Source organism: Leiobunum rupestre, chromosome 2, assembly GCF_980474605.1.
Source record: "Leiobunum rupestre chromosome 2, qqLeiRupe1.1.hap1, whole genome shotgun sequence".
NCBI classification, from domain to species: domain Eukaryota; kingdom Metazoa; phylum Arthropoda; class Arachnida; order Opiliones; family Sclerosomatidae; genus Leiobunum; species Leiobunum rupestre.
In genome coordinates, this window is record NC_143385.1 from 37211224 (window position 1) to 37238005 (window position 26782).

Consider the following 26782-nt stretch of genomic DNA (forward strand, 5'->3'; position numbering starts at 1 on the left):
TTATTGTGTATAATTAACAAAATAAATTTTTTATATAAAACCCACGTAATTTTTTTTCTGAAACCTAACATTTTCGAGAATTGGCAAAATTTGTTTGAGATGGTGAAACAGGAAAGCCTTGGCAACACTTCCCTTGAGTACGAACACCAAAGACCTTACATTAAAACAGTGAGTCATTTGTAAGTTGGCGTACGCAATTGAAAGCATGTTGTAGTTTTATCTCACTATTATCTAGCTAGTTTGAAATGAGTGATTAGTGAAGTTGCGAATGAAGAGGCTAATTTGAAAACCCCGCAACCCAAAGAAATTCCCTCCGAAATTAATATTTTCTTCTGATAGTTTTGTTGGTCACTTCCCTAGAGGGCCATGAAAATTATGGCGACGACGAACCAGGGGCGGACCGTTAAATGTGGGGGCTCGGGACTAACACTGGTTGCGGAATCTCCAATGGACTCATGTTTTGCGGTATCAGATGCATTTTCCATTGTAAATGAAAAATTTCATGTTTGTTAAATTAATTTTTTTTTTACTCCAAAGGGGGCCCTTTGATTGAACGGGGCCCCGGGCTGCAGCCCATAAAGACCATGCCTAAATCCGCCCCTGCGCAAACTACAATAGACGTTTTTTTAAATTGTGGGGTGTGTGTTTTGCGGGAAAGACGAATTTACATTTTAACCCCTTCGGCTCAAATCGTCCGCCATTGTACAGTCATCGAGTTACGCGAGTCTAGTGGTACGTTGCGGTAGGACACTGCAACAAAAACGTCTGAAACTGCAGGTATTCTAACTTTTCATTATTTATTTAGTAAATTAACGTAGAATTATATAAATATCAATTAATTTTGGAATTATATTAGGCATAATGGCGAATAGGCCTCATATTACAATGCAAATTTTATTTATAGGTCTAAGCCTTGGCCTAAATATGACTGAACCAAGTAGCACAGAAAGCATACCTTCAAACATGCTAACTAATAAAGAAACACCTAACAAATTTGTATTTCCAATTTGTGGTTATAAAAACTCGCTTTCTGGAGTACATGTACCTGCTTTGACGGATGAAAGTATTGAATTTTTTTTTATAAATCAACAACAAATAAGAAGAGACAAATTCGTAGAAGTTATAAGTTTTTGGTAGAGTCTTACGTGATCACTTCTTCTCTGGTATCCTGTGTTCGAAGATATTTGTATTTTTGTTTTTGAGTTTATAACAAAATTATTTACCCAATGTTTATTTATAAATGGAAAAGGAACAATGTTTTGTTAAGGCAAAATGCTACAAAAGCAAAAAGAAAAATGACTCTCCGTACTGTGTTATCGCAGCTCTGAGGATATCTACAAATCAAATTTTGGATAGCAACTGTGGATGCCCGGCTGGAAAGGGAGGATTTTGCAATCATTTGATGGCATTGTTGCGGCTAGTTCAAACTCTTAAAGCAAAGCATTTCGATGAACCTCCACCAGAGATGTATTGCACGGATTTACCACAGCAATGGAACCGTCGAAGAAGGTCAGCAATTGGAGCTTTCAATGTGATGGAGCTAGATTGGAGAAGGCCTCAAGAAGGGGGAAGTTTAAAGAGAGTTGGTTGCAAACTTTTTGAGGCTCGATCAGCTCCAAGAAATCCGAACGAATTAGGCAACGCAAAGTATTATTTGTAATTATAAACTTATTAAATTTTTGGTTTGTAAACCTTGGAAGGCATTATTATTAAAAATTGAAACGATTTAATGAATGATCTAATTTTATTTAAAATTTGAGAATTTGGTACACCCCCGTAGCCATAAGCGGGGGCTCAAGAGAAACTCAAGCCCCCCCCCTTCATTTGATTTTGCCCCCTCAAAATTACTATTCTATACTATACAAAATACAATTCAAGAAAAAATCGTGCCCCCCTAGTAAAACCCTTAGCCCGACTAGTAAAATTTTCTGGCTACGGCCCAGGGTTCGAAACCAAAAACAAACATTCAGCCATGATTCTATTTTATGATTTAACACGGTTATCAGAAAAATATACACTAATCCCTGATTATAATTAAATATTTACATTTTAAAAGTTGGTTAATGGTAATTCTATTTCATCTAACAATGAATTATCATTTTCAGCAATCAAAGTTTCATTCTGTTTCAAAATAGGTGTCTGAAAGTTATTTAAAATAGCGCAAACAGTCCATATTTGATTCGCAACTGGGGCCAATGTTATCGGAATAGGTCGATCAAAAATGTGGAACGTTCTAATTCTTTGAATTCTGCGCTCAACGTTTATTCTGATTGCAGCTATTTTTTGTGTTTCTTGAATTTCAGCCTCAGTAAATCGTCCACATTGTCCCAAAAAGGGGGGTATATTTAATTTAACATTTTTCTGAATTGAATCTAGGAGATCTTGTATCTTAAAACCTTTGTCAGCCATGACAGAGTCATTTTCATCAAAATCCAATGATGTAAACCCACTACGTCGGGTGATTTCCTTATCGGATATACATCCCGTATGAAGACTTGAAACAAATGTGACTAATCCATCTGGAGAAGTTCCTAACAATCCTTTATAGGTGTTGGTTGACTTGTAATTGGAATACGTTCCAGATTGAATAACCAAAGACTGAGAGGTTTCACACTTAATTTCTGTGGCATCAGCTATGACTCTAGTGGAAGGATAGTTTTCTTTGAAAGCAGCTGGCATATGCTGATCAATATACTCTCGGGATGGCCAAAGACACATTTGAGATAATTGCAAATACATGAAATTTATCCAACTTATAAATGTATTACAGACAGTCGACACAGACACTCCAAATCGGTTTGCCAAATCTCGTTCAAAAAGACCAAGACGTAGTTTCATGATCGATTTCATTGATTTGATTAGTAACGTTAGTATCTAAACAGTCTACTGTGAGGTGGTTGTCATTGCCATTGGTATCATTATCAAAAACTAAAAGGGTTTCATTTTCTACAATAACAGATTCATTCAAAGATTTTCCATCACTTCGCTAAGCTGATTTGTCTAAACATGGCATAGTTTTCTTAAGTAGTCTTCTCTCCTTCACTTCTTTGTTTATATTCCATTTAAATACCGAAGGCACAGCGTTGCTCTTGAGATGTTTCTGGCCATTGGCCATATTGGGCCAATAATCCTTCTCCGTGAAATTTATAGAACATACTTTTGTAGTTTTATGTAAATAAAATGTTTACCAACATCTCTCCTAATATTTTGTAGCCAAGCTTTTTGAAGTTTCTTATCAGTGGGAAACTTGTGGAAAGATATCTGTAACCAAGTGAAGCCTAGGCTTAGATATTATCCTTACTTTAAAACTAAAATTAACAACTCTCTTACTTTAAAAATAACTCCATCAACTTCTCGAATGTATCCTCTTTGATTACACTCAGGAACACAGCAGTGCGTTGGCATTATTAAGTAATATTTAAATACTAAACCGTTTTTAAAACTGTACTACTCGGTTTAAACAACGTAATGTGCGTAACCCGCATCAAAGGACTGTTCAATGGCGGCCGAGCCCCTAAATGTAAACTTTCCCTCAATGAATATTTTAGTTCACGAAAATACCGCTAGAGGCGCTTAAATTTAAAAAACTTCTATTGCGTTAATGTAATAATTTCACTTGAAATAGATTCCGATGTTAAACTAAAGTTTGGGATAATAATTTTCCTGTTTTTATGAAGAATATTATAAAAAATTAAAACCATTATTACGCTTATTAATAATATAAAATAAGATAAACTTTTATTACTCCTTACTATTTGATTTATTTAAACGTTTAAACATTTTCCGATATAAATTAATGGAATTATTTCAATAATTTTTTACGAAGCATGACGGTAATTACAATATAGAACGCAAATGCGTAACCCGAGAGGTTAGTTACAATTCCAAAATATTTTTACCTCTCCGAGGGGACAAAGTCCCCTAGGAGGGGTTATACAAAAACCATGTCTGTCTGTGGGTCTGTCTGTCAGGCCTGCGAACGCGTTCGCATTTTCGGTGCAAAGTGTAATCACTGCGTACGCAGTTTCTAGAGATCTCTGCGTTCGCAGTTTCTCGAAGGGTTGGCAAAACCACCGTATGACGGTGAGCGTTAACGGATTCATTTGCGGTTTGGTTTGGATGGTGTTTTTTCGCTCACCGTCGTGACGGTTTGGTGTATTACGTTTTTGTAATGTTTATGCGTAGGTTGAGAGTGTTGAATTTATTGTGTTTGTGTTCTGATGGTTGTGGTTATATGGGCGTTTTCTCTCCAACTTCTTCTTAATGACTTTGGGACGGACCGAGTGCTGAGTGTAATGCTACCTCTCAACGTCCAATGGCAGGGTTTCCACCAGTTGTACACGGTATTAGTCTTAGTATCAATTTGCGATCGCATCGGGCGGGATTTGAACCCGAGACCTCCTGCTTGACAGGCGGACGTTCTCCCACAGAACCGCCGACACTTGTTACGCCTTATAGAAAATTAGACCTTCAGCTTTATCGGAAGCGTATTTAATAGAGTACGAAATTTTGGTTTAATTGAAATAGAATTGAAATTGAAATTATTGCATCGAAGAAATTCTAATTTAGCGTTTCTCTATTGATTAAAAACAAATGCGCCACCCAGGTTTCGAACCCAGACCATTCGGCTTGGCAGTCGAGCGCTCTACCACAGAACCACCGATAGCTGCTTAGGTTCACTGAAATTAAGACACGCATCGTAAGCTGAATAGGTAATAAAGTCTTTTTTTATTAATGAATTTATGAAGGCCTTATCTGGTTTTTTTAAAGGTTAAATCTTGTTTTAGCGCAGTCAGCCGAGATAAGAGGGTTAAAGGGTAGACCCTGTGGGTGGTCCACTTTGTTAGTTTTTTTATTTATTTACGGGTATTCTTAACGACCTATATATAGTTGTGTTAATTCAATGGAGATAATTTAACGTTAATTGCTTTAAGAGCTGGCGGTTAGTCAAGTGGTTCTCTGTGCTTTGTTGATGGTAAGGATTTTGCTTCTTGTAAATATATTTGGTGTGGATATTTGGATATCTACGATTTCTAACGCAGTCAATGATTTCCTGGGTGTGCGAGTCATTATATGATATTGGAAATTGGACGGCATTGGTCTTTTTCATGCGGTATGTGTCACAACGTCAACTGGAAGTTGAAATAAAATGAGCGTTAAAGATGCGGCAAGTATTTCGTAAGCGAGAAAAATACAAATACCATCTGTAGATGTTTCTTTCATTAAAATTTGCTTAGTATTATATTCAACTGATAAACATGTACTGTAAAAAGGGTTAAATTCAATTGTGCATTGTTTTAGTGAGTCTAACTCGCTGTTGTAACTACTTAATTTATAATATTCTGAATAAATTAAACTCGATTGTTTCGTCTCAATTATTTAAATTAAAATTAAAATTTTATACCGGGCAGGGTTTGAACCGAGAATACGTTTTTCGTAAATAACTCTGAATTGCGGAGATATCTTTGGGGGTCGTGTCGAGAAATTAATACCACTAGGGACCATGCTTCCGAGGAGAGGTATATTTTGGCTTGCCAACTTGTTTTCTATATACACTTCTTCTCCTATTATACACTCGAAATAAATGTTAACTGACACTCCTACTTCATCCACTGGTCGCCAGATGGTGTTGGTCGTCTGCTGTTGTTTAAGCAGCCCATACGAACAGCAATCTTACGAACTTGACTGACCAAAAAATAATTTAGGGTTTTTGTTCAATCGTTAGTATTTGGCTACAAATATTTTTAAACATGGTTGTCATGCTCTTCTAAACGTAGAAGCGGATTTCACTATTAATGAGTATGTTACTTTAATTTAAAATTTGATTTTTTTTATTAAGATGTAAATATTTTACAAGCTGTATTCCATTTGTGTGTCCCATTTTTTGTGAATGGTCGCGGGTATGAGTGTTTTTTTGGGTATGACAAGGTCGGAATATTCGATTCAACTTGGGTTTCAACTGTTAACTAAATTTCGATTGCTCTGGTCATGATGTATTAAGGAATCGAGCTCGGAACCAATCTTTCAGTTTTGTGAAATAAATAAATAATGAAGTGAAAGCGGTAGATATTAAAAGCAAGTAATACAGGTAAGAATAGCTTCCCCAAGCGTCACGAAAGACACCTGCCAAAAGAATACGCAAAACAGTATTAGACGCGCATTACACTTAATTTAAAATATTTTTTAGAGAATAGGAACATAGTATTGTTAAATTCATGTTTAACCTAGAAAAAATTGCTACGTAAAGTATAACAACGATTTCTGGTAAAACAAAGTTCGACAAACACGATTTAAACTAATTTGCCTCTGTAACTCTGCCAGTTTATCCAGGGAAACTACTAAATTTTATATTTTTCGGAAACTGATTGAATAACGTGGATAAGATCTTTTAATTGGAATAACGTGGAACATAAATAATGCGGAAACTTAAAACCATGGAAACTGAGTAGCATTCCGCGTTACCGGGTTTTCTCGTTATACAGTTTCCACGTTATCCATTAGTGATATAGCCAGCCATGGCAAACCCGGCCAGCATGGCCGCCGCCACATAAGAGTATCCCGATGCCAAGGACTGCAGTAAAAATGCGGTGGCCGTGAAGATGGAAGCGCAGACCAAAAGAGTGTCCGATGAAAGTATTCTCTTATCCACTAAAATCGAAATCACGATTCGAGAAATAATTTCGGGAATCATCATGATTACCAACAGATTCTCGTACACTGCTTCCTGCAGGCCTTTATCGCGGCCGTAGTCGATGACAGTCATTTTGATTGCGACGTGCGTCGCGAGACAATTACTCGCCGAGTACAGTAGCACGTAAAATCGCCAATTGGTTAAAAGAGGACGCAAAATATAATGAAACTTCATTTTTATACGTCCAGTCGTACTTGTGTCCGTTTCCGGTTTGAGGACGTTTTCGTTAGTATTTACAGTGTTTTTAATCTCATTGCTTTTCAGAGGTGTTTCGTTTTCTTTTATATAGTAAATGAACACGCAAGATTGGGCTGTGGCTGCACCCATCATCAGCCAGGTTCCTCGCAAACCAAACGCTTCCGCCGACTTCTCAATGATTAAAGATAATAACGAACCTCCGACGGTGGATGCCATAAATAGCAACATTAGGGACTTGGCTCGATGTTTCAGAAAGTGTGACGCCGTTACGTGAAGAAGTGTAGGTCCGACAAGCGTCATTGATACAGCTATAGGGACCATTTGAATGTAAATAAAATAAAATGAACATCATCTACTAGGAATGAAAATTTTCGGTGCCAGTTACCTTTAATGATCGACGAGCAGGTAATCCAAAGGTTATAGTCATTCCACGGGCTAAAAAACGGTAAACAAGAACCAATGACTCCCAATATTGATGACAACCACAGAGTTCTTCTGGTCCGTAATAAATAATTGATTGGTGCAGCTGTAAATGCTGAAAACCACATTAAATAAACCACTTAAATAATTACAAAGAGATGGTACAACTGTTGTCAGTAAATGGTGTAAAAATAGAAATAAAACTCTGTTATAATAAATTGAAAATTTATTTGCCATGTTTTGAGTTAATATAATTGTTTAGTTACCATTAGACAGATATAACATGGAATTGAAATTTCTGTACTCTGGGAAATACAAAATATTGTTTCATCATTCAGAGACGCCAATCTTAGCTTTGGAAGGTGCCTCACTCGATACTAGCCAGCAGAAAAAGCCCCCCCCCCATCCCTTAGTTCCCTTCCGGGTTGAGTTGGCCTAGTTTATTACGGAAAATATTCTCTTTAAACATCCGCCGATACCAGTCTGATTCATTCATTCAGTATGTTTTAATTACAGCACTTAAACAAAGTTACATAGAATGTTAGGGTAAACCAAAATAAAATAAATTAAATTAGAACAAGGGTGCCAGATAATCGGCAAGCGACGCACCCGGGGGGAACGAGTTAAGAACTAATGCTGCGTTCCCTCTTTGAACCGCAATAGCAATTCTTTGCGTGAGAAATTCCACCAATCGTGGCTCTCCGGTAACCTCATGAATTCATAGCAAAGCACTCTTGAGGAATCCCTATCGAACTTGGGCGTTTTCACGTCTAACATATGATGTTATAATCCATTTTCATTTCTTTAATTTCTAAAGATACACGTGCTATTTCCTGCCAACACTCTGGTCGAAATAATCGTTGATCATAAATGCGAGTTGTGATAGTCGTTTTTGGGAAATATTTATCATGTGTAGGATTAACATGTAAACTGCGTGTGTTGACGGAACCTTTCAAAGTTCCAGACCCAAAGAATGGGTTGCTAGCGAAATATTTGCGAACTACAAATATAGGTTACTTAGGAAAACGTTTGGGGTTTCCTATATCATTGCTCCAATGGCTTCATCCGCTTAAAAGTAAATAACCATAAAGTATCTGTTTCTTTACAGATATAGAAAGGGTTACGAAATTTTATATCCTAATTGAGCCTTATTAACCTACTTTTTGACCACAGCAAAGTAGAGGTATTTTCACGCGTAAGATATATTTGAAAATAGCCTTTTTTTGGACAGCTAAATAGAATGACTATCCTAGAGTTATGAGTATAAGCCTAATTAATACTATATAACTATAAGTATGACACTAATAACTAATATTTTCATCACAGTGACGCCATGAACATTTGAAGCTTATTTCTATCGCCTCCGCTCACTTGTTTACGATTTGAGTCCAAGAGTAATCGAAATTTAAAACGCTTTCAAAAAAGGAACTAACGCTCATTTTGAAAAAATACGATACTTTTTTAATCGGAGCATAAAATTGATTTAAATAAAACTTGCTTCGTGTGGAGTTGTCAGATTGAGTGAATTTGAATATAGCCAATCCTATTAATTTATCAATGGTCAAAGTAAGATTAACATATCAACCTGAGAGATAAGTGAGTCTGTATACCGATAAGGGGCACCTGCGGGCGGGGGAAACGGGGGTGAAACGGGCCCCTATAGGGGCCCCATTTTGCGTACATTTTCGGCGGGGTCAAAAGGTTAGATCAAAAGGTTAGCTGATTTACGATGTTAGGTCAATAGGTTATCTGCCCCTATGGACACGATGCAAACAGCCGTTAAATAAGGGTGAAACAGGCCCCTGTAGGGTCCCCCATTTTGCGTACATTTTCGGCAGGTCAATAGGTTAGCTGATTTACGATGTTAGGTCAATAGGTTATCTGCCCCTATGGTGGTGACACGATGTTATGCAAACAGCCGGCCCGTCATAGTTAATAGCTGGAGGCACCCCCATTTTAGGTCAAAAGGTTAGATGATTTACGATGTTATAACCCATAAAACCCAGGTGCTAACCCATTATAGGTCAATAGGTTATCTGCCCCTATGGCGGTGACACGATGTTATGCAAACAGCCGATCCGTCATAGTTAATGTGGGCACAATTCGAGTTGGTTTTCGCCGACAAACACTTTCGGGCCCCTAAGCGTAGCGTAAAATAGCGGGCGGTCATCGGTAAAAGTGTTTTGGGAAAAAAAGAGAAGAGTGTATACAAATTATAAGGTTTTATTAAGATATTTTTCGAGTACAGGCTGTATAATACGATTTACATTGAAAATACGTCTTTGGAAATGTATTTTATTTATATCATGGTAATTACGTCGATCTTCGTAGGGTATATACCAAAGTTCACTCAAAGGGTTGAATCGAACCATCTGAAATTAGTGTTTTTACGAGCATTTTCATTAAATGTTCTACCTCGAGGCGTTTGATGGTAAGAGTTACGTTGTCGCCGGGTCCCTCGGGGGTGGTTGTGGGTCCGCCGGAGATGTATTTTTCGGATGGCGGGATATCTTGGCCCTCCAAAGCGGCGGGTGACGGACAGTTGGGATAAAATTTGTCGTGTTCCGTTTGGGGTACGTCGCCGGTTTCCCAACTGCCTAACTGTCCGTGGCAGAGTTAGCATTCGACTATGCCGTCCGAGTCTACGGCGAAAAGTCCTGCGTGGGCCAAGTCTTCCTTGTTCACGTGTACGTTGTCCCATTGCTTGAACGTTTCTAGCCGACCGGTTACGGTGGTGAGATCCTCGTGACTAGCCATCCCGATTCTCTTTGAGCTACGGAATAATATTTCTGGGTCTAAACCCCAAAATGACGTAATCTATAAAAATGACGTAATCTATAAAAATGACTCACTAAAGATGACGTAATCTACACCATGAAACGTAAAGATTACGTAGATGCGTTGTGGTTTTCATAAGCCAGCCGCTATGGGAAAGAGGAAGATGTCTCCGCTTAGGCTACCAAAGAAATGCGGGATATGCTAATATTCAAATTCATAATATTAAAACCGCTGTAAAGAAAATGTGAATAAACGTTTTTATATTGAATACATTGTTATTTTTAAAGGTGACCGTATAAAGTAAATTTTACATTGATAAATTGACACTTAATATTTTTAAAATACGTTTATAATATTTTTCCAACGTGTGCGAATGAATGGACACAATGAACTATTAATTACGTAATCTAAAAAATGACGCGCTGACATGATGTTATGCAAACAGCCAGTAGCTATAAATAAATCCAAATAGTTCAATGGGTCGAGCCTTTTGTGTTTTCGCCGACAAACACTTTCCCCCGTGTAACATTATTTTCAAACACTTTCACGATGCGCAAAGCTACCCGTCTTACGGAATATCGGCCCTAAGGGGTAAAGGGTAGCTAGAGAATGGCCCTTACCCTCAGCGCGTAAAATAGACACAGCGGGTGTCCCCTCTCGCTAGCTAAAAGTGTCGTTTTGGTAAAAAAGAGCCGAGTGTATTATAAAAACGGTTTATTATTCTACGACATTCTATGATTTGTAGAGACCATGGCGAATAAATTGAAAAAGTGGCCCCCAACTTTTTACATCAGGTGTGGATTCTTAGCGCTAAAATGGTTATAACAAACGAGTGGTCCCACCAAAAATGTTTTTTTTTGCGCGTAGAATTTTATGGAGGCCCATAAACTAGTAGCGGGAATAGAACCTCTTAACTATTTCAGTTTAAACTACGAGGGATTCTCATAGATTTTTGTTTTTACATCCCAAATGGCCCCTACGTATGGGGGTGCCCCTCAAAGTGTGTATACAGGGGTCCTTTTGGGTATAAAAACCCAGGGATTTGGTCCCTAAGACATCACAACTCTGGTCTTTTTTGTATCCAACCAAGTCCACTAGAAATCCATCTCCACTGTTCTCGGATGAGGACGTAGCCATGTAAGTTTTTATCAATTTTTATATTTTTAGCTTGGTGATCTATTCCAAAATTAAATGGTAACCCTGTATGCGTAACAATTTCAATATGCAATATACTCGAGAATGGTAAAATAGTCTATATTTAAATTTAAAGTGCGAAAACTATATTTGTATAGTCGAAATGTATTTTAACGTATTAAAAGCAGAATTCACCTTTCTGACAAGAGTCTTACCCATCATACATACACCATCTAATCTGGAATCTATGTTTAACAATTGGATGAATTCATGTTTACGAAAGGTTCTTTTTAAACGTAATTTAGTATTAAAAGTAGAGTTAAGATGCTTTTATAGTATTTTCGATGTATTTGCATATCTGAACTTGCGGTTCAATTTTGGGTACACGGACCACTTACACGCTAATGATATTAAAATGAAGTTTAAAAATATTTCCATTTAAACGAGTCCCTCTTTTTATATCCGCAAAGTACTGAACGATTCTATCTTATGGATTTAAATAGTTCTAACAATAGTACAATTACAACATTTGAGAAAGACACTTTTCCCATTGTGAAAGTGGAATCCAAAATAAGAATCACTGTAAATTTAAATATAGACTATTTTACCCTTCTCGAGTAACTCTTTTTTTCTTTAAAAGCTGAAGAAATATTAGAAACGACATCAGTGATCAATTAATTGTTTCCGAGTATGACAGACGATTTTTGATATTAAAGAGTCATTTCTCAAAAGTAAGATTGTTTTAGGTTATTTTTTTTAAAGCTACCTTAGAAATCACATTATTTTTATATATAATTATTTAGTTGTAATGTTAATTCTTAATTACTGGTAGCCTTCACTAGAAACTATTATACGAAATATATATGAATTTATAACCAAGCGTGTATTTACCACTAGTGAATGCAATATCAGTCGAAGAATTGAAGAAAGACGGAATCACGTCATTATTAAGAACTGGTGACTACTTCTGTATATATTGTGACGGTTCAGTTTTTCATGTTCCAACTGTCGGAGGGCTAGCATGGTACTGTGACGGATACTCAATCTGTTTGAAGTACCGTAAAGCTGTTTATTTCCAATCTAAAAGAATTCTAAGTATAAGAATTCCACCAGGTGTATTAAAAGCGTTACCACGCATATATTTGTGTTTAAATTGTGATATGTTAGGGACTAAGAGAGCAGCCAATTTGTCATATTGCGAAGTAACTGGTGGATGTTGTGTATTTCCAAAAATTAAAAAATAATAATAGTATGTGTGTTTTCTATTATTTTTCCAACTATATTTGGCGTATTGAAAGCTATTTTAACGTATTGAACGTAGAGTCAGGGGTTTTTATAGTATTTTACTACCTATATTTACATTTTGGAAAGCTATTTAAACGTATTGAACGTAAAGAGTATTTTGCAATATTTATAAAGGGTAATTATTGTAGAAAATAAAAGATATTTTAATTAAAACATTTCGGTGATCTATTCCAAAATTAAATGGCACCCCTGTATGCGTAACAATTTCAATATGCAAGATACTCGAGAATGGTAAAATAGTCTATATTTAAAGTTAAAATGCGAAAACTACATTTGTAGTGTTCAATTTAAAAGAAAATTACTTCAGCTTTTAAATAAGATTTTTTTTTGTATCTACCCTATATCATTTACATATTATTTTTTTTATTCTAATTTAACAATCACTTTAAAAACTTAGCACGTCTGACTAGCTGTGTAGAGTACTATTAACAGAGATAAATATTTCTGGGTTCAGTTAATGTGATGATTCGAGCGAAAAATTTGCATATGTTAAAGTTATTGGATTGAAGGAAACTTCAGTGTTTTCAGAGTGATAATTAAGGGAAGTTGCATTACAATATAGTTGAAAATTATCTTTTTAAGTCTGTGTCCACCCATTGATTATGTTAGGAAGTGAAAAAATTTCATTTAGCAAGCTTTTCTGAAATTTCGGTATCCACCCTGTATTATTTAAAAGCTCAACCATTGTTTTTATCAAGTTAATTTTAAACATATCTTAAAACAAGCTTCCCTAAGTCTGACTAGATTGTATGGGTAATAATAAAATAGCTAAATATTTTTTGGGTTTAATAATTGTGCTTCTTAGTGAAAATTTTGCATATATTACAGTATTAGGTTGGGTAATTATTTTTTTCACCTGCTACCATTCTCAACGGGTGAACATAGAATAACAAAGATAATTTTCCACTATATTTAAAGCCAACTTTCCTTACATTTCACTATGAAAACACTGAAGCTTCTTTCAATGCGATAACTTTATTACATGCAATTTGTTCCACCCCAGAATAACATTTATTGAATCGAAAAAAATATGTAACCCCCCTTAGAATTAACCAACACAGGTATTCAGAAGAGATGGTGTTCAATTCAAAAAAAAATTACGTTTTTTTTTTTGGATCCACCCCTATATCAGTTTAATTTTTGTAATATATCATCTTATAAAATGTTTTGTAAAAAAATAAATATTTTTATTATCTTGTAAATCAGACTCGTTATTTTTCCTTGCTCGCGTCATTTTTGTTTTAGATTACGTAATTAATAGTTCATTGGGTCCATAATAACGGTGAAAATGTTTTGGGTTCATTTGACCTGATGAATACTGGACTGATGGAAGCTTCAGTGCGAAGTCTTAATTACATGTTCTAAGTTTTTTTTTTTAAAAAAAAACAAGTTTATTTCTAAAAATGAAAAGGACATGTTTTATCGAGGCAAACTTTTTCCGTGTGAATGGAGAAATGATAATTAAAGAGTTAGCTATTTACGATACGGAAACGGAGAAGCATAACGTCTGGACCCTTAAACCACCATATCCATATTCCAGTCTTACGAAAGTAGATAAATGGCAGTGTAGATGGTTGTATTGGAACATTTGCGATCTCCGTTGGGACGACGGACGGGAAGACTACAACAGCCTAGGAGCCATCGCGAATTATATAAAAGAACAAGGGTTAAAGTTTTTTTTGGAAAGGTTTAGTAAAGGCCAAAGTTTTATCGGATTTCATAGGAGTTAACGTCAAGAACGTCGAGGATTTAGACTGCCCTAAATTATCTACCATTCTTTGTATAAGTGCTCCTAAACATTGTCATTTTCACCGTGACCCTAATAATTTCGCCGTTGTGAAATCTCACAAAATCGCTGTGTGGTACCGAAAAATCGTGTGTAAGAAAATATAAGTCGTTTTAAGATTATTTTTGCTACTTTTTCATCACATTGGTTTTACGTTATGTCTGTTTTCTAAAATTACGTTTCTTAAATAGCGTAACATATTAAAGTTGAATAAAGAGTTTTTCATTTAATTTTAATTTTAGTGTTTTTATAATATCTTTCTGACTACATGTGTATTGTTTAATTTCTTTCATTTTTAAAAATGTAATTGCTTGATTTAAATAAAGCGTGAAAATTATTAGTTTCGAAATGATATTTACAAATCTTATCCAATCTAAAGTCCATCGTTCGGGTATTAGTAAGTATTTCATACAAACTAACTTAATTAAGTATTTTTAGAAGTGAAGAGAAAACACATTGTGAAAAACCAAATGAAAAGAGACTTTAAACGGTTTTAAAAATCTTAATATATATATATTTAAAAAATCCAACGTTTCGGCAGTGTAGCATATGAAAGTATTAAGTTTCAAAAAGTGCATTTAAATTGAAGTGAGGCCTATTTTGGGATTCCCCTTGTTCCTCCTTCTTTCATCTCAGCATGTTTCCCCTTTTATCATGTTTTCTCTCCAAAAAATAGCCAAAAATCTTAAATCAGTAGGTCTCGATCCTATTTATCACCCACCGCCCAAATTGTCAGCTTTATTATGTAATAACAAAGAACCAACAAGGCCATCATTTATAAAATCTACTGTAATTGTGGTGATTATTACATGGGGGGCAATGCCGTAGCCCATTTCATCAAAGGCGTAAAGAGCCCCAAAATTATAAACAACCCGTACAATAATTCTCCCCCTTAGCGAACACCTTCGTGTTTTTGGTGCCATAATGCTAGATGGGACTCAATAGACATACTAGCTCAACCCAAAATTACATAAAACTCATTTCAATGTACGCGAATCCATCGAAATTTAAAAAAATAAATCTGCGCAATGTTTAAACCGTGACGATGGTTCCCTTTAACGTAGCCCCGTTTTCTCCACTTTTTAAAACGTGTTTATGGTCCTCACCCTCTCACAAACACACACAACAAACCAATTCATCCTCTCGCAGAATCCACCATTCCGACAATAAAAGCATCGAGCGCGAACGAAGATATCGAGCCCGGTGCTCATATAACACGTCGACGGGGTCGACTCGCCTTTGAGAAAAAACGCTCGCGGCTAAAGAACAGTAGCCCCCCAACTATATGTATGCATAAATATTTTTTCGTCCCAAAGTTTTACCATCGTACTGTCAGACTTGTAAAAATCCCTGAAGAAGGAGGAACAGTTCCTCCGAAACGTTCGATTTTTTAAATAAATATATTGTTAATTTTAAAAACGGTTAAAGTCTCTTTTCACTAAGTATTTTTAAATATTTGAATATCGGAATTGTATTTTGCCCGCGTTAAAAGTAGAGTTTAGATGTATAGTCGTTTTAAGAAATACTCGTGATATAGGTTCAAGTGCCAAGCATATTTAAGTACTACAATGATATTAAAATAAAGTTTAAAAATATTTCCATTCTACGTTACTTTAACAACGAATATTCTATGACGTCAAAACACTCAAATCCATGTTTCAAAGTCAAATTAACCGCGCAAAACACTTAAATCTATGTTTTCATTTGATTTTTAAATTAACCGCGACGCGCCCCCCAGACCGCGCCCCCCGAGAAATCCGCGCCCCAGACCGCGTCCCCCCAGGGGAAATCAGCGCACGCGCGCAAGACGGCGAGGTGGGGAGGGCTTCGTATATCAACATATTGTGTTCAGGCCAACTTGTTCACTATGCTATATTGTTTTACTAGTCACTATATAATGTCTGAGTTTTACGCGCACTGTGATTTTCGCAACTTACCATTAATATATTAGCATCTCTGTATAATGTATATAAACAAGGTATTTCACAAGGCGTCGGTTAACGCATTGCAGGTACATTAACATCTCTCCAAAATATCTCGCTAATCATTCAATCAATCAGCTAAAGCACATATCGTGATGACTATATGTAAGTCGTTCCGGCTTCGTAGGTATGTCTCTTAAATAAATAAATAAATAAATCTAACCGTCATATTAACATTTGTAATTACACATATTGTACTTTCATTACTTGAAACTTCAGATTAGTTAGATTGTATCGCTAATTAATCCACTGAATATTTTAGTATCCCGTTTTTGTGAATAATTCCAAACCGAGTTAGTTTTGTTTGAAGTTACGAGCAGACCTGTTTCAATAAAGTATTAAAACGGAATTTATTTTTCCTGTGTGACAGAGAAAAGATTCGTTCATACCAAAAAAAAGGTAACGTCGTCCATCGTAAGTTAATGTGAACTTGTCGTATTGTCGAAAACGTATACCGTTAAATTGTTAAAGCTCTTAAAGGTTGGTTTCCGCTAGGGCAAAAAGGACATACCGGAGACGTCGACGCAAATACTTCCCCGAGCTCATGGGTTTTCCCCTTTCGATAATAACTCGTGGAGGTTTAAGATAATAATAGGTAATGACTAAAGTAGCTAAACGCTAATAGTAAGTTTTGACTAACGTAGTTTAATGATAATAGTAAGTAATGACTAAACGCAATATTTAACCATGGTTAATTTAAACTAGTAAATAGTAAGTAATATACTATAGAGACAGATACTTCATGGTTTAAAATAAACTTTTATTAAAAATAATATTGGGGAAGCTTTTTCGAGCCCACTCGTTCCTTTTCAACCCAGATAGAAATGGCTAAAAAATCCAAATACAAACAGATAGAACGCGTAAAAAGTCATAACCTGAGCGGCGCGCGTAATCGGATAATACAGAAATATAAATTACTTGATCAAAACGTTTTACGAATAATTTTGAGAGCTTTATCTAGTGAATAAAAGTTAACCATCCCCGACCTCAAAGGTGGAATAGCGCTTAGATAGAAGACCCGATATGTTCGCGAATTCCGACAACGACCATATTTTCAAACTATGTTTTTTAAATTTTTTCTTTCTTTATTTTATTTTGTTTAATTATATATATTTAAAAATGACTTTGGTTTCCCATAAGACATGCTACCCTCCCCACCTCGCCGTCTTGCGCGCGTGCGCTGATTTCCCCTAGGGGGACGCGGTCTGGGGCGCGGATTTCTCGGGGGGCGCGGTCTGGGGGCGCGTCGCGGTTAATTTAAAAATCAAATGAAAACATAGATTTAAGTGTTTTGCGCGGTTAATTTGACTTTGAAACATGGATTTGAGTGTTTTGACGTCATAGAATATTCGTTGTTAAAGTAACGTAGAATGGAAATATTTTTAAACTTTATTTTAATATCATTGTAGTACTTAAATATGCTTGGCACTTGAACCTATATCACGAGTATTTCTTAAAACGACTATACATCTAAACTCTACTTTTAACGCGGGCAAAATACAATTCCGATATTCAAATATTTAAAAATACTTAGTGAAAAGAGACTTTAACCGTTTTTAAAATTAACAATATATTTATTTAAAAAATCGAACGTTTCGGAGGAACTGTTCCTCCTTCTTCAGGGATTTTTACAAGTCTGACAGTACGATGGTAAAACTTTGGGACGAAAAAATATTTATGCATACATATAGTTGGGGGGCTACTGTTCTTTAGCCGCGAGCGTTTTTTCTCAAAGGCGAGTCGACCCCGTCGACGTGTTATATGAGCACCGGGCTCGATATCTTCGTTCGCGCTCGATGCTTTTATTGTCGGAATGGTGGATTCTGCGAGAGGATGAATTGGTTTGTTGTGTGTGTTTGTGAGAGGGTGAGGACCATAAACACGTTTTAAAAAGTGGAGAAAACGGGGCTACGTTAAAGGGAACCATCGTCACGGTTTAAACATTGCGCAGATTTATTTTTTTAAATTTCGATGGATTCGCGTACATTGAAATGAGTTTTATGTAATTTTGGGTTGAGCTAGTATGTCTATTGAGTCCCATCTAGCATTATGGCACCAAAAACACGAAGGTGTTCGCTAAGGGGGAGAATTATTGTACGGGTTGTTTATAATTTTGGGGCTCTTTACGCCTTTGATGAAATGGGCTACGGCATTGCCCCCCATGTAATAATCACCACAATTACAGGAGATTTTATAAATGATGGCCTTGTTGGTTCTTTGTTATTACATAATAAAGCTGACAATTTGGGCGGTGGGTGATAAATAGGATCGAGACCTACTGATTTAAGATTTTTGGCTATTTTTTGGAGAGAAAACATGATAAAAGGGGAAACATGCTGAGATGAAAGAAGAAGGAACAAGGGGAATCCCAAAATAGGCCTCACTTCAATTTAAATGCACTTTTTGAAACTTAATACTTTCATATGCTACACTGCCGAAACGTTGGATTTTTTAAATATATATATATTAAGATTTTTAAAACCGTTTAAAGTCTCTTTTCATTTGGTTTTTCACAATGTGTTTTCTCTTCACTTCTCAAAATACTTAATTAAGTTAGTTTGTATGAAATACTTACTAATACCCGAACGATGGACTTTAGATTGGATAAGATTTGTAAATATCATTTCGAAACTAATAATTTTCACGCTTTATTTAAATCAAGCAATTACATTTTTAAAAATGAAAGAAATTAAACAATACACATGTAGTCAGAAAGATATTATAAAAACACTAAAATTAAAATTAAATGAAAAACTCTTTATTCAACTTTAATACGTTACGCTATTTAAGAAACGTAATTTTAGAAAACAGACATAACGTAAAACCAATGTGATGAAAAAGTAGCAAAAATAATCTTAAAACGACTTATATTTTCTTACACACGATTTTTCGGTACCACACAGCGATTTTGTGAGATTTCACAACGGCGAAATTATTAGGGTCACGGTGAAAATGACAATGTTTAGGAGCACTTATACAAAGAATGGTAGATAATTTAGGGCAGTCTAAATCCTCGACGTTCTTGACGTTAACTCCTATGAAATCCGATAAAACTTTGGCCTTTACTAAACCTTTCCAAAAAAAACTTTAACCCTTGTTCTTTTATATAATTCGCGATGGCTCCTAGGCTGTTGTAGTCTTCCCGTCCGTCGTCCCAACGGAGATCGCAAATGTTCCAATACAACCATCTACACTGCCATTTATCTTCTTCCGTAAGACTGGAATATGGATATGGTGGTTTAAGGGTCCAGACGTTATGCTTCTCCGTTTCCGTATCGTAAATAGCTAACTCTTTAATTATCATTTCTCCATTCACACGGAAAAAGTTTGCCTCGATAAAACATGTCCTTTTCATTTTTAGAAATAAACTTGTTTTTTTAAAAAAAAAAAACTTAGAACATGTAATTAAGACTTCGCACTGAAGCTTCCATCAGTCCAGTATTCATCAGGTCAAATGAACCCAAAACATTTTCACCGTTATTATGGACCCAATGAACTATTAATTACGTAATCTAAAACAAAAATGACGCGAGCAAGGAAAAATAACGAGTCTGATTTACAAGATAATAAAAATATTTATTTTTTTACAAAACATTTTATAAGATGATATATTACAAAAATTAAACTGATATAGGGGTGGATCCAAAAAAAAACGTAATTTTTTTTTGAATTGAACACCATCTCTTCTGAATACCTGTGTTGGTTAATTCTAAGGGGGTTACATATTTTTTTCGATTCAATAAATGTAATTCTGGGGTGGAACAAATTGCATGTAATAAAGTTATCGCATTGAAAGAAGCTTCAGTGTTTTCATAGTGAAATGTAAGGAAAGTTGGCTTTAAATATAGTGGAAAATTATCTTTGTTATTCTATGTTCACCCGTTGAGAATGGTAGCAGGTGAAAAAAATAATTACCCAACCTAATACTGTAATATATGCAAAATTTTCACTAAGAAGCACAATTATTAAACCCAAAAAATATTTAGCTATTTTATTATTACCCATACAAAGCTAGTCAGACTTAGGGAAGCTTGTTTTAAGATATGTTTAAAATTAACTTGATAAAAACAATGGTTGAGCTTTTAAATGATACAGGGTGGATACCGAAATTTCAGAAAAGCTTGCTAAATGAAATTTTTTCACTTCCTAACATAATCAATGGGTGGACACAGACTTAAAAAGATAATTTTCAACTATATTGTAATGCAACTTCCCTTAATTATCACTCTGAAAACACTGAAGTTTCCTTCAATCCAATAACTTTAACATATGCAAATTTTTCGCTCGAATCATCACATTAACTGAACCCAGAAATATTTATCTCTGTTAATAGTACTCTACACAGCTATTCAGACGTGCTAAGTTTTTAAAGTGATTGTTAAATTAGAATAAAAAAAATAATATGTAAATGATATAGGGTAGATACAAAAAAAAAATCTTATTTAAAAGCTGAAGTAATTTTCTTTTAAATTGAACACTACAAATGTAGTTTTCGCATTTTAACTTTAAATATAGACTATTTTACCATTCTTGAGTATCTTGCATATTGAAATTGTTACGCATACAGGGGTGCCATTTAATTTTGGAATAGATCACCGAAATGTTTTAATTAAAATATCTTTTATTTTCTACAATAATTACCCTTTATAAAAATTGCAAAATACTCTTTACGTTCAATACGTTTAAATAGCTTTCCAAAATGTAAATATGGGTAGTAAAATACTATAAAAACCCCTGACTCTACGTTCAATACGTTAAAATAGCTTTCAATACGCCAAATATAGGTGGAAAAATAATAGAAAACACACATACTATTATTATTTTTTAATTTTTGGAAATACACAACATCCACCAGTTACTTCGCAATATGACAAATTGGCTGCTCTCTTAGTCCCTAACATATCACAATTTAAACACAAATATATGCGTGGTAACGCTTTTAATACACCTGGTGGAATTCTTATACTTAGAATTCTTTTAGATTGGAAATAAACAGCTTTACGGTACTTCAAACAGATTGAGTATCCGTCACAGTACCATGCTAGCCCTCCGACAGTTGGAACATGAAAAACTGAACCGTCACAATATATACAGAAGTAGTCACCAGTTCTTAATAATGACGTGATTCCGTCTTTCTTCAATTCTTCGACTGATATTGCATTCACTAGTGGTAAATACACGCTTGGTTATAAATTCATATATATTTCGTATAATAGTTTCTAGTGAAGGCTACCAGTAATTAAGAATTAACATTACAACTAAATAATTATATATAAAAATAATGTGATTTCTAAGGTAGCTTTAAAAAAAATAACCTAAAACAATCTTACTTTTGAGAAATGACTCTTTAATATCAAAAATCGTCTGTCATACTCGGAAACAATTAATTGATCACTGATGTCGTTTCTAATATTTCTTCAGCTTTTAAAGAAAAAAAGAGTTACTCGAGAAGGGTAAAATAGTCTATATTTAAATTTACAGTGATTCTTATTTTGGATTCCACTTTCACAATGGGAAAAGTGTCTTTCTCAAATGTTGTAATTGTACTATTGTTAGAACTATTTAAATCCATAAGATAGAATCGTTCAGTACTTTGCGGATATAAAAAGAGGGACTCGTTTAAATGGAAATATTTTTAAACTTCATTTTAATATCATTAGCGTGTAAGTGGTCCGTGTACCCAAAATTGAACCGCAAGTTCAGATATGCAAATACATCGAAAATACTATAAAAGCATCTTAACTCTACTTTTAATACTAAGTTACGTTTAAAAAGAACCTTTCGTAAACATGAATTCATCCAATTGTTAAACATAGATTCCAGATTAGATGGTGTATGTATGATGGGTAAGACTCTTGTCAGAAAGGTGAATTCTGCTTTTAATACGTTAAAATACATTTCGACTATACAAATATAGTTTTCGCACTTTAAATTTAAATATAGACTATTTTACCATTCTCGAGTATATTGCATATTGAAATTGTTACGCATACAGGGTTACCATTTAATTTTGGAATAGATCACCAAGCTAAAAATATAAAAATTGATAAAAACTTACATGGCTACGTCCTCATCCGAGAACAGCGGAGATGGATTTCTAGTGGACTTGGTTGGATACAAAAAAGACCAGAGTTGTGATGTCTTAGGGACCAAATCCCTGGGTTTTTATACCCAAAAGGACCCCCCCATACACACTTTGAGGGGCACCCCCATACGTAGGGGCCATTTGGGATGTAAAAACAAAAATCTATGAGAATCCCTCGTAGTTTAAACTGAAATAGTTAAGAGGTTCTATTCCCGCTACTAGTTTATGGGCCTCCATAAAATTCTACGCGCAAAAAAAAAACATTTTTGGTGGGACCACTCGTTTGTTATAACCATTTTAGCGCTAAGAATCCACACCTGATGTAAAAAGTTGGGGGCCACTTTTTCAATTTATTCGCCATGGTCTCTACAAATCATAGAATGTCGTAGAATAATAAACCGTTTTTATAATACACTCGGCTCTTTTTTACCAAAACGACACTTTTAGCTAGCGAGAGGGGACACCCGCTGTGTCTATTTTACGCGCTGAGGGTAAGGGCCATTCTCTAGCTACCCTTTACCCCTTAGGGCCGATATTCCGTAAGACGGGTAGCTTTGCGCATCGTGAAAGTGTTTGAAAATAATGTTACACGGGGGAAAGTGTTTGTCGGCGAAAACACAAAAGGCTCGACCCATTGAACTATTTGGATTTATTTATAGCTACTGGCTGTTTGCATAACATCATGTCAGCGCGTCATTTTTTAGATTACGTAATTAATAGTTCATTGTGTCCATTCATTCGCACACGTTGGAAAAATATTATAAACGTATTTTAAAAATATTAAGTGTCAATTTATCAATGTAAAATTTACTTTATACGGTCACCTTTAAAAATAACAATGTATTCAATATAAAAACGTTTATTCACATTTTCTTTACAGCGGTTTTAATATTATGAATTTGATTAGTTTTACAATATTCTTGAAAATAAATCAGAGCAGCCATTTCCTTTTCAGTCGGCATTTTTAATTCGGCTGGCAGGTTAGATGTAGTTGACTTGGTTGATTCCATTGTGGCACCGCGCTTTTTACATGTCCCAATAAGTTCGTTAAGATAATCGATAATTTTATCATCTGACATTTCCTCGGCCTCCGTGTAATGGAGAGATTCATTCGCATCACAATCACACGCCAGATCCGAATCTTCTTTCATTGTATTACACGATAAATGTGTCATTAAATGTTGTTTGAAACCTCTCACGGACCGGTATATTTCCGAGCATATCCCGCATTTCTTTGGTAGCCTAAGCGGAGACATCTTCCTCTTTCCCATAGCGGCTGGCTTATGAAAACCACAACGCATCTACGTAATCTTTACGTTTCATGGTGTAGATTACGTCATCTTTAGTGAGTCATTTTTATAGATTACGTCATTTTTATAGATTACGTCATTTTGGGGTTTAGACCCAGAAATATTATTCCGTAGCTCAAAGAGAATCGGGATGGCTAGTCACGAGGATCTCACCACCGTAACCGGTCGGCTAGAAACGTTCAAGCAATGGGACAACGTACACGTGAACAAGGAAGACTTGGCCCACGCAGGACTTTTCGCCGTAGACTCGGACGGCATAGTCGAATGCTAACTCTGCCACGGACAGTTAGGCAGTTGGGAAACCGGCGACGTACCCCAAACGGAACACGACAAATTTTATCCCAACTGTCCGTCACCCGCCGCTTTGGAGGGCCAAGATATCCCGCCATCCGAAAAATACATCTCCGGCGGACCCACAACCACCCCCGAGGGACCCGGCGACAACGTAACTCTTACCATCAAACGCCTCGAGGTAGAACATTTAATGAAAATGCTCGTAAAAACGCTAATTTCAGATGGTTCGATTCAACCCTTTGAGTGAACTTTGGTATATACCCTACGAAGATCGACGTAATTACCATGATATAAATAAAATACATTTCCAAAGACGTATTTTCAATGTAAATCGTATTATACAGCCTGTACTCGAAAAATATCTTAATAAAACCTTATAATTTGTATACACTCTTCTCTTTTTTTCCCAAAACACTTTTACCGATGACCGCCCGCTATTTTACGCTACGCTTAGGGGCCCGAAAGTGTTTGTCGGCGAAAACCAACTCGAATTGTGCCCGACATTAACTATGACGGATCGGCTGTTTGCATAACATCGTGTCACCGCCATAGGGGCAGATAACCTATTGACCTATAATGGGTTAGCACCTGGGTTTTATGGGTTATAACATCGTAAATCATCTAACCTTTTGACCTAAAATGGGGGTGCCTCCAGCTATTAACTATGACGGGCCGGCTGTTTGCATAACATCGTGTCACCACCATAGGGGCAGATAACCTATTGACCTAACATCGTAAATCAGCTAACCTATTGACCTGCCGAAAATGTACGCAAAATGGGGGACCCTACAGGGGCCTATTTCACCCTTATTTAACGGCTGTTTGCATCGTGTCCATAGGGGCAGATAACCTATTGACCTAACATCGTAAATCAGCTAACCTTTTGATCTAACCTTTTGACCCCGCCGAAAATGTACGCAAAATGGGGCCCCTATAGGGGCCCGTTTCACCCCCGTTCCCCCCGCCCGCAGGTGCCCCCTTATCGGTATACAGACTCACTTATCTCTAACCTGTTTAAAAGTGTCTTTCTAATGGTTTTTCATCACTTATTCAATAAGAACGCGACATTAGTTAAGATTTGTCAAAGGGAAAGCAACATACATAAACAGAATGTGGCACCCAGCATCACATTAATTTGATAGGCCGCTTCTTCCCTCGAATAGCCCAGATAGTCTTGCAAGAGGACGTACAGGGAACCGGAAGCGAATGGAATGGCCACCACCAGCGAATAATAACAGAAAGCGCTGGCGACCACGAACCACGAGTATGCTGAACCCCGCTCCATCAGCCTTTCACGAAGAGTTATCTTCAATAACTTTCATATGGTTTCACTTCCTTCTGATTTTATTTGCTGTTGTGTTTATCGGACTGTTATCTTTATTTATATAAGCTACAGATACACTACTCGCGTAATAAAGTTGAAAAAAGAGATGAGATAATTTATTCGATTGGAAAGTTGAATCGTTGGTTTAATCAATTTATAAGTTAAATCAAGGGCGGATTACAAAAAAAAATGTATTTGGGGAGATATCAACGGAAAGATCGACCTTTGGGGTAAAAATATATTGACAGTTTCAAATTCATTAATTTATATTTTTAGATATTTGGAATTAAACGTGTTGGCCTTCTTAGCAAACACATATGTATCTAAGCAGTAAATTTCACATTTCAAACCTTGACTGAATGAAATATCAACCTACAAGTATACCTTAATTCATTTCCACGAAAAAAATGATCCGATTGAAAAACTCTTGCAAATATTGAAATAGGTCGATCTTGCTCAACGTAAAACGAAAATGTGTAAGCTCAGGCTGAGAGCCGAATAGTTATCTCAGTCAGTGATTGTTCACGGCGTGGTGAGCAAAATCGGCTGATCAACGCCCAGGTCTGCTCAATTTTAAGCGCAGTGTCCTCTGGCGCGGCGAAAAAAAATTATTTAAATAAAAAAACACCACGAATAAGGAAAAAAATAAAAATATTATTTAAAAAAAAATGATCGCGCTGTGAGCAAATTCCAGAAAATGGACTATCCCGGCGCTCAGCGGGATGATAAATTCTAATGTGAACAAACTTCTGCGTATCTCGGAGCGATCTCGCTCAACTTACAGTCAGCGCTTTCTAGTTAACGCACTATCCTGCCGACAGAGAACGCGGCGCTCGAATTTGAGCAGGCTAACGTGTATATCAGCCGATTTAACCAAGGATTATATATTTTTAGAAGGATAGGAAGAAAACGCACGACTGCGCAGTAGCTCCTTCCAAAAATTACCCAGCCAAGGTCAAATATCGCTACCGTGAAGGCGCCAAAGCCCAGTGCCCCCGCCAGCAGTAGGCACAAGTAGGCACGTGCCTATGTTCAAAAAATTTAGGCCTATTTTAGGGGCCTCTAAAAGTTTATAAAAATTGCCTCTGGGGCCTCCAAATGTGATTTTTAAATTTTATTTATTTTTAAAAATTGGTCATCTATCCCCCTAAAAAAGAACTCCCATTCAATTCCAATTTCCAAGAGTCCTAAATGGCCCTAACAAAACGTTCTCTTTTGAACCACCTATACTCGAAATCAATATTACTTGAGTACACAACCAAAGGAAGCTAACTCTGTGGTTTCTGCGTTTGGTAGTGTACTCTGTTAACATTGATATAGAGTATATGACAAAAGACTGGCCCGGGATGGGGAAGTCCGTCGTGCAAGGAAAGCAGCAAAAAAACCACCTATTCGCCTCAGTGATAACTTAGCTTCAACCAACACAATAAACATAAGCTTAGTTTCTAGGAATTCTACAAAAGGGGGCATAAAGT

General features: G+C 36.0%; 2 protein-coding genes across 2 annotated transcripts; both read right to left on the bottom strand.

The window, feature by feature from the left end:
- Positions 1 to 2049: 2049 nt before the first annotated feature.
- Positions 2050 to 2739, bottom strand: LOC149957460 (uncharacterized). Its single transcript, XM_090167045.1, has one exon. It carries the CDS (start codon positions 2737 to 2739, stop codon positions 2050 to 2052), a length of 690 nt encoding a protein of 229 aa, XP_090023171.1.
- Positions 2740 to 6490: 3751 nt separating this feature from the next.
- LOC149957461 (uncharacterized) lies at positions 6491 to 25268 on the bottom strand. The gene is made up of 3 exons (XM_090167046.1): positions 25085 to 25268; positions 7275 to 7424; positions 6491 to 7197 (listed from the first exon to the last, which is right to left on the bottom strand). The coding sequence occupies exons 1-3, from the start codon at positions 25266 to 25268 to the stop codon at positions 6491 to 6493; spliced, it is 1041 nt and encodes a 346-aa protein (XP_090023172.1).
- Between the last annotated feature and the right edge of the window lie 1514 nt (positions 25269 to 26782).